General features: G+C 37.5%; 1 protein-coding gene across 1 annotated transcript; it reads right to left on the reverse strand.

Annotated features, from left to right (window-relative positions):
* Positions 1 to 1,037: 1,037 nt before the first annotated feature.
* Positions 1,038 to 13,965, reverse strand: LOC139141954 (D-beta-hydroxybutyrate dehydrogenase, mitochondrial-like). Its single transcript, XM_070711732.1, has 5 exons — positions 13,216 to 13,965; positions 3,831 to 3,965; positions 2,956 to 3,108; positions 2,599 to 2,732; positions 1,038 to 1,592 (listed from the first exon to the last, which is right to left on the reverse strand). The coding sequence occupies exons 1-5, from the start codon at positions 13,619 to 13,621 to the stop codon at positions 1,230 to 1,232; spliced, it is 1,191 nt and encodes a 396-aa protein (XP_070567833.1). The 5' UTR covers positions 13,622 to 13,965; the 3' UTR covers positions 1,038 to 1,229.
* Positions 13,966 to 15,000: the final 1,035 nt, after the last annotated feature.

Consider the following 15,000-nt stretch of genomic DNA (forward strand, 5'->3'; position numbering starts at 1 on the left):
CATTGTAATAATGGTTTGTGAAAAATTTTGTTTTTAATAGTAAAAATGTTGCATTTTACCATTTCATGTGCTTGTGTCTTTTATTAGTTTTCGCCAGTTACTGGAAACAAAATGTGATTAGCACAAAAAAACCAATGACTCCCAGAAGTGATTGGATACAACAGTTTGATACACCCATTTCATACGTTGTTTTTCACTACTGTTTTAAGGTTCACTTCACTATTATTGCCCCAATAATTTACACTTTTCCACTAAAATGGCAAAACAATAAGTTGCTAGCACCAAATTATTATCTGTGAGGAATTCCCTCACCTGTACAAGCAGTAGCAACTTGCCATAGCACTGTTTTGGCAAGCTAGATGGCTCTTTTTAAGATCAGCTTCAATTAAGCTAGGGGGTCTTGACTATATATGGAGGTCAGCATGTGGAGGCATTCTAAAGCAGGGTCAAGCTGGCTACGAACTATCGGAGGTGTTGTTGGGAATGCCCCTGAAGAAATCTTGAGAAAAATCTTCTTTGAAAGGCAAGGATACAGTGTTTGAACGAAATTGTGGGGTTGCTCATGTTTTTAGGCGAAGTGATGAGCTTCAAGCAAACCAAAATACACGACGTGCAGACAATTCCGTTTGATGCTCAGCGTTGCATTGAGCCATGTTTCCGGGGCCATGTTACTGGCATGTACAGTACAATTTGATTCTCCGTAGCAGGTAAACTGTTTCATTTTAAGTTGGTGATCAATAAGTTTGCTTCACTGTTTCACTGTCCAATTTGTTTGGGTAAAAGTTAGTTTATTTTTATATATAATGATCGAGGCTTGGTTCATTCTTATCGAATGAGTGGCCCGGCGTCCCATTAGTTTTGTAGCGATAAACTTTCCTAGACAGCTACGGAACTTGAAAATTGCACTAGTCCGCAGGACTACCTCCGAAGACATTTTTACTAGTCCTCTTGAAAATTTACTAGCCTCGGGCTAGTGGGCTAGCGCTTATGTCGAGCCCTGCTGCCCATAATAAAAAATGAGACTGAAATAAAAAAAAAACAGTGCAGAAGTGTTTCGGCCGTTTATTCTAAAAATAATCAAACCGGAAAAGGTCACGGTACAGACGATTTTATTCATTTTGAATATAAGCTCTGAATTAATTTTACGTTCTCTTCGTTGGCCAAGAGGAACACGTTATCCCTAAAATATTTTAATTGCTAAAACACACCGTGCACACACATTGTATGCATCAGTGAGTGGTCAACGCCGCGGGTTGTTCGACCCCAGGTGAATACTGCCTCATAATAAGTTTGTCAATCATCGTTGAGGGCAGTGTACTGTAAAAATACGTTTTCAACTGTGCCTTGAAGCCGCCGACGTAATATCTCTCTCGAGGTATTCTTGACCATAGGCCATCTATGGCAGACAGCACGATGGGTCTCAAGTCATTGTCACCGGCTTTTCCTTCTCTTTCCCAGCATGCCATGCGATCATCATGGTACGATTTCCCGTAATGTCGACGGGCCGTCTCGGTCATGCCATCCCATGAATCTTGCACACTTATGACGTCATGGATCCCGGCGAAGAGCTTGTCTATCTCGAGGACACTGACCTTTTGATAGAGAGGAACATATCTCAGAGTCAGTTAGGCCAAGTAATTAAATTCTTTGTTTTGCGTCACTCTAAATGGGAAAAGGTACGCGTCTACGCGGCTGAAAAACACACACAAGAAAATTAACACAATGTAATTTGATTGCAGCAAATAAGAAATTGTAACAAAATTTTAGTTCAGAAAAGCTAAGCGTTCATGTCCTAAAATTTCCTATTCAAATACATTGTGTGTGTTTTTCACGAAAACCTTAAAAAACCTACGCGGGTGGGGACGCAAAACAAAGAATTTAATACTTTGGCCTTATTTATGTTTCAAATACGACAGAATTCGAAACTGTTGTTATCTCTACTTGATAAAGCCTGTATTGTTGCTAATATTTAAGTGTACTAAGGTTTTGCTTGCTTTTTATTGAGAATTTACGAATATAAGTTTCAATGTATCCCTTTTATGAAAATCAATATTCATAAAGGGGTATCAAGCGATACTGGTGTTGTTATTAGCTAGATGACAGCCGCATTTTTAAATTAACACTCTGGGCAGACAAAATTAAATACAATGTATGCAGAGGGTTGCCAATCGATATTCAGGCCTTTTTAATGAGACGCATATAGACAAACGGTGAATGGATGAATGAATGCAGTCACGTTTGAGACAGACGGAACTGTAACTTTTGTCTCTGTTTCGATCTCACAAACGCGATAAGTCATTTGAAACCTCTATCTAAGCACTAAAAAACTAGGTTCTTTCGTATCTACTACGTTTCCTACACAAGTTCTGTGTGTGTTGAGGAAAAAGTAAACGTAACATCTAGGCAACTCTAATTGTCCGGCCCGGATGGTTTCCATGTCATCGCCGCCATGAACATAGGGTTAATAAAATCCACTCATTCTATCATTCTATTCTTTCGGGGGTTTTTTGTTGGTTACTTTGTTCATTCACATGCCTGATTCAAATCAAAATACTTCCTTACAATAGACCAGTTTCCCTTAATTGCACAGATACGTACCTTAACTCCCCACTGGTGCATTTCGTAACGCAGGGCGTCAGAGAAACTCTCTGCTGCGTACTTCGTCATGGCGTACGCTGCACATCCGGGCACTGAGAAACGACCGTACATATCGTGCATATTCACAATACGGCCTGGGGGAGAAACCAAATGACGTGATGAGAAATTCTGACGAGTTGTCGTGGGCGGTGTCACATATATGCATACCAAAAAATCATTCTAACTTCTTTGTGTTGTTACTTGTCACTCTGTCTACTCTTTTTCATGAACTTGGAAGGAGAAAAGTAAAACGCCCTTCCTCAAAAAAGACACTGAAAATTTATTTTAAATCAGTTTTGGAAAAGGGCTAGCAGTTACCTTTCGTTCGTCTTATCTGTGGCAAAACTGCTTTTGTAATTCGCACCATGCCGTATACGTTAACCTCGGCTGCCTGTTTGAACACCTCGACAGGTGTCAACTCGATCTCGCCTCGTAAAGTCACGCTAGCGTTGTTGAAAATTCCCCAAAAATCTGGAAAACAAAGTAAATCAGGCATCTGATCATTATACAATCTGTGCATATATAATTACATATACAATATGTAATGTCAGATCATGTTTCTTCTAGTGCTCTCCCCTAGCTGTAACTTTCTGTGTACATGTATTGTATTCAAATAGAAATGCTTGTTCTTCTAAAATCAGGATTTCAACTTTCTATACAACATGTGTATGTAATATGTAGTGTTACAGTATTCCTGACGACTGAATTTTTAGTCTGGGTAACAATTCATTTGGCAATATGCCCAATGCATACTGCATGCAACGCGTCAGGTCAGCAAGGCCCGAACTTTGTACTTCAACACTGTAGCAAGATTAACACCAAAATTTTCCCGTTCTGTTTTTACAGAACAAAAATGTAAACATTATCAAAAGTTATAGCATTCTCCTTGCATATGAGTTGTTACTAAGCAGGCAAGTATATCATGAGACAATAGTGGACAAAGAATTGACGTGGAACACGATTGGAACTAATTTGGGATAGTAATTGGATCTTCATATGACATTTCACAACCTATGTACATCTCAGTTCCGTTGAATAATTCTAATCCGTTTTGATCGATGGTCACATTGGCAGTACAGCATTGATATTGCTTGAATACCTGCGTGTAGGGCTTGGTTGTAGCACAAGGTATTGCAAGCAATATTCGTCAATGAGTTATGAATGTGATCAAAATGGAAATATTAAGTACTCACCATGGTTACGTTTCTTTAGGTATTGCTCCATAATTTCCTTGGCTCGAGCGACCGATTCATCGGAAGTGACGTCAAGAGGCAAAATGACAGTGCGGTCTGTGCATTCTACTGACAATTTCTTCGGTAATTCGCCCTCTGTGAAAGTAATGGAATATTGGAGAATATATTGACACTCACTTTCATAAGCTTAGGGGCCGTGGATAATTAAAACATGCGCATGGTAAACGAAACTAAGTGCGTTTGTCCTCAACCCCCTTCCCCTCCCCTGAACGAAAGTTTGGAAGTGCGCAAATCCAACCAAGCCTCATTCTGTATCGGCATCCAACAATCGGTGATTACGTCGCTTTGAAATAATGAATACGCTACCGACCGGCCCCGCGTACCCCCCTCTAAAATCATTTCTGTTCAGCGCTAACTCAAATAATAACGCAACCAATAGAGTGAAATCAAACAGTTTATCAAAATGATTGCTACGTAATTTATTTACTCGTGCGCCGATTCTCATAATATCTCAAAAGAATGCTGGTGTAGCGCCGGTGCCGTACTGGCCTGACATGCCAAACAACATAGCGCGATATTTTGCGATACAGAAAAACGTCTGGCGAGATGTTGCGATAGGAAAACTTGTCGTGCGATTTTTGCGAATACAGCCAAACCCCCTCCCCCTAAACACAGAAGTTGCGTTTACCCTGTGCATGTTTTACATGTAATTATCCACGGCCCTATAGTGCAGATGATTACGCATACAACCGCAATGGACATGTTGCAACTGAGTGGACGTAACGTTTGTTGCTCTCACATTCCTGGCCGCTGGGAGTGCGGGATCAACGGTGTGGGAAAAATCGCCCTAAACTCTGCAGTAAATATTACACGTTCTGATTGGATGATAAACAGCCTGTTTCGTTCCTCGCGCAAAATGTTATCCAATCGCACGGCGAGTAACACAAGGGCCGGAACTACAAAGTAAGCAGGTCAAAGTACAGTGGCAGACGACAGAGTTGTCGCGATTTTAGATAATGTTGTACGTGCCCCATGTGAATTTAACGCATTTTGTGGTCATGTGAGAAAAAGAATCTCACACACCAAGGACCCGGGATCAGATTTCTCACACTCGTTGGGATATTTTGTCTCACACTCGCCTATGGCTTGTGTGAGACAAATGATATCCCCAACTCGTGTGAGAAATCTGATCCCAGGTCCTTGGAGCTGTGAGATTCTATAGGGCCGTTCACAGTTTACGTCACTGTTCTCTTATTAATATCCAAAAATAAATATTTGTCCGCATTTTCAGATAACGCTTTTGAAAATTACGCATGCAAGAACGACGAAAATACAACTCAGTGGGTGACTGCTAGTGTAACAATGAATACTAAAAAAACATATTAACGACTCTGAGTACTAGCTGCAAAAACGGCCATGTATGCAACATTGATAAAATTTGTCCGCATTTCAAGCTGCGTGTGCGATGTCGCGCGCGTACAGCTATATTTAGTAACAAACCTGTAACCGTGAACAGCGCTATTAATCCCCTCATCCACTATGTTTGTTTGAATGCCAACTACAATACCTTGTTCTACTACCGAGTCCCCCAAGCATGTTGAGATACACAGTATTTAGTCCGTGGGCTAGAGGGGGTCTACGTGCCCCCCCCCCCCACAGGATAACAAACCTGTATTTTTCAGAACCCTTGGGATCCCTAGAATACGAAATGGAATTTTAACAGGAAAAATATAGGGACGCAATAGCTGTTATGGTCATGTTTTGAAGGGTACCGCAAAATCACGATTTTCCAAGCCAAATGCATTTTCGTCAAATCTGTCTTCTTGTAAGTCATGTGCTGAGCTCATTTTTTAACATAACCTCACTTGTTTGGTATCATTAGAAAGGGAATTTATTCCTCTTTAAGATGACATATTGCACTATGCAATATCTTCTACAGTTTTTGTCAAATATAACCAAAACTTACCCCTTACCCCAAAATTTAACATTGCAAATTACAGTAAAACTCAAATTCTACCAATTTTTTAGCTAGGCATAATAAAATATGCATTGCTTTGTCTGAAATCTGTTTTATTTGATACAAGGACATGTCAGAAATATGAAATAGACTTTTAACAGAAAAAATATTGGGAATCTACAGCTGTAACAGTCATATTTTGAAGGGTACCGCAAAATAACAGTGTTGCAGATTTGCATGCATTTTTGTTAAAACTGTCTTTCTATAAGTTATCTGCTGAGCTTGTTTTTGAATATAACCTGGCTTGTTAGGTATCATTAGAAAGATAATCTACTAATCTTTAGAATGACATATTGTAACATGCAATATCTTGTGTAGTTTTCATGATATACAACCAAAACTTACCCCATACCCCAAAGTTTACATTGAAAATTTCAGTCATAGCTAAAACCAAATTCTACCATTTTTTTAGCTTGACACAAAAAATCTGGCCGTTTTTGCTATTAAATCTGTTTTATTTGATACAGGGAATGTCAGAAATATGAAATAGACTTTTAACAGAAAAAATATTGGGAATCTACAGCTGTAGCGGTCATATTTTGAAGGGTACCGCAAAATAACAGTGTTGCAGATTTGCATGCATTTTTGTTAAAACTGTCTTTCTATAAGTTATCTGCTGAGCTTGTTTTTGAATATAACCTGGCTTGTTAAGTATCATTAGAAAGATAATCTACTAGTCTTTAAAATGACATATTGTAACATGCAATATCTTGTGTAGTTTTCATGATATATAACCAAAACTTACCCCATACCCCAAAGTTTACATTGAAAATTTCAGTCATAGCTAAAACCAAATTCTACCATTTTTTTTAGCTTGACACAAAAAATCTGGCCGTTTTTGCTATTAAATCTGTTTTATTTGGTACAGGGACATATCAGAAATATGAAATAGACTTTTAACAGAAAAAATATTGGGAATCTACAGCTGTAACAGTCATATTTTGAAGGGTACCGCAAAATAACAGTGTTGCAGATTTGCATGCATTTTTGTTAAAACTGTCTTCTTATAAGTTATCTGCTGAGCTTGTTTTTGAATATAACCTGGTTTGTTAGGTATCATTAGAAAGATAATGTACTAATCTTTGAAATGACATATTGTAACATGCAATATCTTGTGTAGTTTTCATGATATATAACCAAAATTTACCCAATACCCCAAAGTTTACATTGAAAATTTCAGTCATAGCTAAAACCAAATTCTACCATTTTTTTTAGCTTGACACAAAAATCTGGCCGTTTTTGCTATGAAATCTATTTTATTTGGTACAGGGCATGTCAGAAATATGAAATAGACTTTTAACAGAAAAAATATTGGGAATCTACAGCTGTAACAGTCATATTTTGAAGGGTACCGCAAAATCATAGTGTTGCAGATTTGCATGCATTTTTGTTAAAACTGTCTTCTTATAAGTTTTCTGCTGAGCTTGTTTTTGAATATAACCTGGCTTGTTAAGTATCATTAGAAAGATAATGTACTAATCTTTGAAATGACATATTGTAACATGCAATATCTTGTGTAGTTTTCATGATATATAACCAAAATTTACCCAATACCCCAAAGTTTACATTGAAAATTTCAGTCATAGCTAAAACCAAATTCTACCATTTTTTTAGCTTGACACAAAAATCTGGCCGTTTTTGCTATTAAATCTATTTTATTTGGTACAGGAACATATCAGACATATGCAATAGACTTTTAACAGAAAAAATATTGGGAATCTACAGCTGTAGCAGTCATATTTTGAAGGGTACTGCAAAATAACAGTGTTGCAGATTTGCATGCATTTTTGTTAAATTTGTCTTTTTATAAGTTATCTGCTGAGCTTGTTTTTGAATATAACCTGGTTTGTTAGTACCATTACAAAGATAATGTACTAGTCTTCAGTATGACATATTGTAACATGCAATATCTTCTATAGTTTTCATGAAATATGACCAAAACTTACCCCATACCCCAAATTTTCATTGAAAATTGCAGTCATAGCTAAAATCAAATTCTACCATTTTCTTTACCTAGACATATAAAATCAGGCATTTATTTGTATGAAATCTATTTGATTCGGTAATGGGTCATGTAAAAAATATAAAATAGACTTTTAACAGAAAAAAGATTGGAATTCTGTAGTTGTAACAGTCAGATTTTGAAGGGTACAGCAAAATCTCAGTATTCCTGACTTGCGTGCATTTTTGTTGAATCTATCGTCTTTTAAGTCATCTGCTGAGCTTCTTATAGAATATAATGTAAGTTGTTAGGTATCATTAGTAAGATTATTTACTAATCTTTAAAATGACATATTGTAACATGCAATATCTCGTACAGATTTTTATGAAATATGACCAAAACTTACCCCATACCCCAAAATTTACATCGAAAACTACTGTCATAGCTAATGTCAAATTCAAGCAATTTTTTACGCAGACATAAAAAATTAGACAATTTTTTGTATGAAATCTGTTGTATTTTGTACTTGGCCATATCAGAAATATGAAATGAACTTTTAACAGAAAAAATATTGGGATTCTATAGCTGTAACAGCTGTATTTTTAAGGGTACAGCAAAATCTCAGTATTCCTGATTCGCATTCGTTTTTGTTAAATCTGTCATCTTATAAGTCGTCTACTGAGCTTGTTATTTATTATAACTGGGTTTGTTTAGTATCATTGAAAAGGTAATTGAATAGTTTTTACAATGACATATTGTAACAGGCAATATCTTGTATATTTTTCATGGAATATGACCAAAACGTACCCCATACCCCAAGGTTTATATTGAAAGTACTGTCATAGATAACGTGATCAAATTCCGTGAATTTTTAGCTAGACTGTAAAAATAGCTCTGTTTCGGTATTAAATCTGTTGTATATGGTACTGGGTCATGTCAGAAATGTGAAATAGACTTTTAACAGAAAAAATATTTGGACTGTATAGTTGTAACAGCCATATTTTGAAGGGAAATGCAAAATCGCAGTACCGCAAACTGGCACCTTTTTTGTTAAATTCTTCTTCTTTTAGTCATCTGCTGAACTTATTTTGTGACACAACCTGGCTTGTGAGGTATCATTAGTAGGGCAATTTATTCTTCTTTAAGATGACATATTGTAATATACAATGTCATTCATAGTTTTCCTGGAATATGGTCAAACTTTACCCCATACCCAAAAAGTTCAAATCGCAAATTACGGCTTATCTTAAATTCTACCATTTTTTGCTGCACATAATACAAAAGGCAATTCTTGTTTAAAATCTGATTTATTTGTTACAAAAGTATGTCACAAGTATAAAATTAACTTTTAACGGGAAGATGATACAATTTAGTAGCCATTTGATCATTTTTGGAGGGGGAACCCATATATTGCAAATGTATGTGTTTCGGCAAATTTGCCCTGATACCTGGGTACCCTTCCAAATATGATCCAAAAGGCTACAAAATCATATTATGTTCCTGTTAAAAGTTAATTTCATATTTGTGACATACTTTTTTAACAAAAACACAGATTTCATAGATTGCATACAAGCATTGCCTTTGGTATATAAAGTTAATAAATTGTAAAAAATGGTAGAGTTTCAGATTTGCAGTAATTTGCTGTGTAAACCTTGGGGTATGGGGTAAGTTTTGGTCCTATTTCATGAAACCTAAACAAGACATTGCATTTTACAATATGTCATTTTAAAGACTAGTAAATTACCTTTCTATTGATACCTAACAAGCCAGGTTATGTCAAAAATCAAGCTCAGCAGATGACTTATAAGAAAACAGATTTAACAAAAAAGCAAGCGAGTTGGCAATACTGTGATTTTGCGAGACCCTTCAAAATATGACTGTTACAGCTGTAGAGTCCCAATATATTTTCTGTTAAAAGTCTATTTCATATTTCTGACATTCCCCAGTACCAAATAAAAAGATTTCATATAAAGCATTGCCTTATTTGTTATGTCTAGCTAGAAAATTGGTAGAATTTGACGATAGCTACGAAAGTAATTTTCGATATAAACTTTGTGGTATGGGGTAAGTTTTCGTCATATTCCATGAAAAGTATATCAGATATGGCATATAACAATATGTCATTTTAAAAAGTAGTGAATTAGCTTTTTAATGATACCAAATAAACATGGTTATGTAATAAAATAAGCGCAGCAGATGACCTACAATGGGACAAAGTTAACAAAAACACATATGAGTCTGCACTGCTGTGATTTTGCAGTACTCCACAGAATATGCCTGTTACAGCCATAGAATACCAATATTCTTTCTGTTAAAAGTCTATTTCATATTTCTGACATGTTCCTGTGCCAAATAAAATAGATTTAATAGCAAAAATGGCCAGATGTTATATGTCTAGGTAAAAAAATGGTAGAATTTGGTTTTAGCTATGACTGAAATTTTCAATGTAAACTTTGGGGTATGGGGTAAGTTTTGGTTATATATCATGAAAACTACACAAGATATTGCATGTTACAATATGTCATTCTAAAGACTAGTGAATTATCTTTCTAATGATACCCAACAAGCTAGGTTATATTCAAAAACAAGCTCAGCAGATAACTTATAGGAAGACAGTTTTAACAAAAATGCATGCAAATCTGCAACACTGTTATTTTGCGGTACCCTTCAAAATATGACTGTTACAGCTGTAGATTCCCAATATTTTTTCTGTTAAAAGTCTATTTCATATTTCTGACATGTCCTGTACCAAATAAAATAGATTTAATAGCAAAAACGGCCAGATTTTTGTGTCAAGCTAAAAAATTGGTAGAATTTGGTTTTAGCTATGACTGAAATTTTCAATGTAAACTTTGGGGTATGGGGTAAGTTTTGATTATATATCATGAAAACTACACAAGATATTGCATGTTACAATATGTCATTCTAAAGATTAGTAAATTATCTTTCTAATGATACCTAACAAGCCAGGTTATATTCAAAAACAAGCTCAGCAGATAACTTATAGAAAGACAGTTTTAACAAAAATGCATGCAAATCTGCAACACTGTTATTTTGCGGTACCCTTCAAAATATGACTGTTACAGCTGTAGATTCCCAATATTTTTTCTGTTAAAAGTCTATTTCATATTTCTGACATGTCCCTGTATCAAATAAAACAGATTTCAGACAAAGCATTGCATATTTTATTATGCCTAGCTAAAAAATTGGTAGAATTTGAGATTTACTGTAATTTGCAATGTTAAATTTTGGGGTAAGGGGTAAGTTTTGGTTATATTTGACAAAAACTGTAGAAGATATTGCATAGTGCAATATGTCATCTTAAAGAGGAATAAATTCCCTTTCTAATGATACCAAACAAGTGAGGTTATGTTAAAAAATGAGCTCAGCACATGACTTACAAGAAGACAGATTTGACGAAAATGCATTTGGCTTGGAAAATCGTAATTTTGCGGTACCCTTCAAAACATGACCATAACAGCTATTGCGTCCCTATATTTTTCCTGTTAAAATTCCATTTCGTATTCTAGGGATCCCAAGGGTTCTGAAAAATACAGGTTTGTTATCCTGTGGGGGGGGGGGTGCACGTAGACCCCCTTAGCCCACGGACTAATTCAGTCTGTACGTGAACACTGCATGCTATTGTTGACATGTGAATTGTGTGTGAACAAGAAAAGTGCATTTGCACGTATAGACACTGTGTTGACGAGCATTTTTACATGTTTTTGAGCTTGGAACAAAAACTTTCGATTAAAGGGATACAGTCGTCGGAACTGCGCTCAACGGTTGTATGGACCACAGAGTAATATCAGACAGAGTGGCAACAGCTATTGTTTAAGGCGTGAAGCGGTTACGTAAGCAATCCATGTTTGCCTCGCCTCACGAAGCTCTTGGCTCTCTTTCCGAAGAGTGCCGACCATGCACCCTTCGGTAATTTCGGATTTTCACCAATTGTTCAGCGAAAGTATGTTCGACAAAGTTGTGTTGTTGTTGTCGTGTGGTGCTGATCGGAATTGATGTGCTGGCGAAAACGGAAGTGTTTTGAGCTTCAGGAAAGTGGGTTTTACCGTTTTAAAAATTCCTCTCATATTTTTATGAATATATAATGAGTGTGTTTGAACCAAATTTGAAAGTCTTTTATCGATACTGTCTGGTTTTACTCAATGGTTTACGGTCAGTCATACCGTCTTTTACACGTGCGCCAAGAAAGGACATGTTTATGAAACTGCTGGCGTGTTATGTTTTGATTGGCGTGAGGCAGTGTTTTCTGGCCTGAGAGCTCACAAAGTAACTATGGTTGCTACGCGACTGGCAGTACGATGCCATCTCGTCGTATGTTTCGCATAATCTCGTGTAATTATCAACCACAAACCAAGCCTCCAAAAAGTTTAACACCTTTTAAGCTCATTTTAATATGAAAAGCCAATAGTCTACCGAGACGACCATGTAACAAAAGGCATGCAAGTGTTGCCACTCTGTCTATGATATTACTCTGTGTATGGACCAATACGACCAATGGCAACACTGTATCCAAGGTATGATGGTGATTGATGAAAGTTAAACATGTCTGTCATAATCTACATCGCATAATTTAAATGTTGCTGGTATGATAAGGTGAATCTAGATATCGTGCACGAAATACATCGTTTGTGAACAAGAAACTCGCACGGGCGCAGTTCGGACGACGGTTTCCTTTTAACATACAAAACGCAGCTACTAGACATTAACTGGTGCAACTTTTTTTCGCAGCAGCAACATGTAAGAGCTATTGAAATTTAAATCACAAAATTTGTGTTCCATGTTTGGCCAAAAGGTACGACCAAATTCACGTTCCATCGTATGTGACCATAAGTTATGAAAGGGAAAGGGTGTGCCTGGTTATATTTTAAGGTCAGGCGGCGACGAGCTGATTTGACCTCATAGTCTCATAGACGACCGAATAATCGACGTTTAGTGCAAGTCTGCCTGGTTGATTACTATCCCAGCATGGTGAAGTGAAACTCGATGGAAACAAATATTGTTGGTGATCGATGCGCCATAGGAAAAGTTCAGGAGCCCAGTCATAACGGCACAGAGTCCAGCCACGCAGAGCTAGGTACAGGCCTAACCGTATTGTTATTACATGCACTTGCCAAAGTGCATCACATAAAATCATTTGCTCTCTCATTTTCCCTGGTTCGCTACGCAACATTTTATACCCACACTGATGTGTCTCATTGGTCTGGCTTGGCCACATTGGTCTGGCTTGGCCACATCGGGTGTGAGCCGGATTTTTTTGCGAAGCCACTGCGTCATCAACGATCGAGGGGCTGCAAACTGTAGCCAACTTGATCATATAGGGACTGTGCTGCAGCTTACCGCTGGGGGCGCACGCAATTCGCTTGACACATCTACAGAGTATCCAGGTCGGTTGAAATACCACCTACCTGGGTTGTTTGTACCAGCAAACACTGTAGAGATTGCGTTGTCCATTCGTTTAACCAGGTAGTATCCAAGCATGGTGTCACAGCTTGTGACCAGCACGGCCTTCTTGATGGGTATAACAAACCCATAGCCGTTCCATGTCCAACGGGGGAAACAGATTTGTAGAAGCCAATACATGCATAACAACCCTACCGCACCGCTGATGTACGTCGACCAACCGCTTGTCGGCTGCTGATCTAAAAGCTGTGGACCGTACACTGCAGCCGCAGCTGTCGCCGATCCCAGAAGAAATAAGTAAAGGCTCAAGCACAAACGCAGTCGCGCGTTATATCGTCGCGTTGTCCTGGATCGCTTCATTCGCCGTTTGTCAAATTCTTTCTGCAGATCTCCGTCGTTATGTCCTTCCATTTTAGAACACTCTGGCTAATCTTGTCGCAGTACAACGTTTGAGCAGATCAATATGCAATCAGCCAAGCACTGAAAAGCTTGAAAGGTCCCTGTCCAAGGGTCATCGGTCAAATTCGAAGTTTGTTGACGTTTACACTTACTGTCATCACCGTTGCGGCCTCGGCATGGCAGCGTATCTCATGTGCGTGTATTTCATGCACCGACCGTTTCATAGATGGAATTCTCACCTACTTTATCTGCATTTCGGCAAAATTTCAGTCCTGCTCTGTCAATACCAAAAGATCGAAGGTTAACCGGGAAGGTTCGCTGACGCGACGTCTGACTGTCACACCGAACTCAAGATTGACCCATGACCCCCAGCATACTGTTAGCTAGCAGCTATAGAGGGCGCTGTGGCTCCCGGTGCGTTAATCTGCGACAAATGTGCGTATGGAATGAATTAATTTATCTCCTTACATGGCTTTGTCGGTGTTTGCACCAGGCTTGTATCACACATTGATAAGCCCATTTTCAAAGATGACCTCGACAATGTCGCAGTTTTCTTTCAAATTAATGAAAATCACCCCAGGCCAAAAATATCCACTGCAAACTGTCTAACGTGTTCCATTTCACAGTCTGGAGAGGATACTAGTATAGTAACCAAAGATTACGCCACCAAACTTTTCAACAATGTCGACGATGTTGCAAGAGACTGTAGAGGGATCAAATCAAAATTTGACATTATGTAGTGCAGCATGGAAATATCGGATGAGGTAAAGAAACTCATAGGAGAAATTAGATCAAGAATTCACCGATTAAAGAAAAACAAGAAGTTATGAAGAATCCAGAGAGAGTGGAGAAGAGCTTACTCGAAAAAGAAAAAGAAAAAAAGAAATAAAAAAGAAATGGCATGAGATAAATCCGGAAATACATATGGTGACTAATTATAAGGCAACAGAATGAGAATACAATTTTCAGAATTAGGGAACAAGCAATTGAAGATAATGGCTATAAACGTTATATATTAAAGTGGAGAAAGTGTTCGGAGACAAAAGTAGGTATCCCCGATTATTATTGAATCCTCTCATCATTTATTTTGAACGACCAAAGCGGGTAGACCATTCGTCAAAGACAAAGACCATTGTCAGGTATATAATTGCATAACACATTCAAGTTGAAGGGCACAAATGTCAGCCTTCCGAGACAAATATGTAGCTAGGAGAAAAGACAACACTGGAGTCTGGCTTACGTTAAATATTATAAGCAGGACATAAAACCTGATAAAGAAAAAAGTTTTCATAATATTGGAGAATGTATTTCCACTTTTCCACTCCTTCTAGTAGTTTCAAATTTGTCATTTTTTTACTTAGCAGTGAAACTGAACACATTTAATCTTGTTA

This window comes from Ptychodera flava, chromosome 10 (assembly GCF_041260155.1).
Source record: "Ptychodera flava strain L36383 chromosome 10, AS_Pfla_20210202, whole genome shotgun sequence".
NCBI classification, from domain to species: Eukaryota; Metazoa; Hemichordata; class Enteropneusta; family Ptychoderidae; genus Ptychodera; species Ptychodera flava.

Excerpts from the sequence above, each read along its gene's own strand:
- LOC139141954 (XM_070711732.1), bottom strand. The coding sequence starts at position 13,621 with ATGGAAGGACATAACGACGGAGATCTGCAGAAAGAATTTGACAAACGG. Across the intron at positions 3,966-13,215 it reads TGCTGGTACAAACAACCCAG|AGGGCGAATTACCGAAGAAA; the intron begins GTAGGTGGTATT and ends TTACTTTCACAG. Across the intron at positions 3,109-3,830 it reads CCTAAAGAAACGTAACCATG|ATTTTTGGGGAATTTTCAAC; the intron begins GTGAGTACTTAA and ends TTTGTTTTCCAG.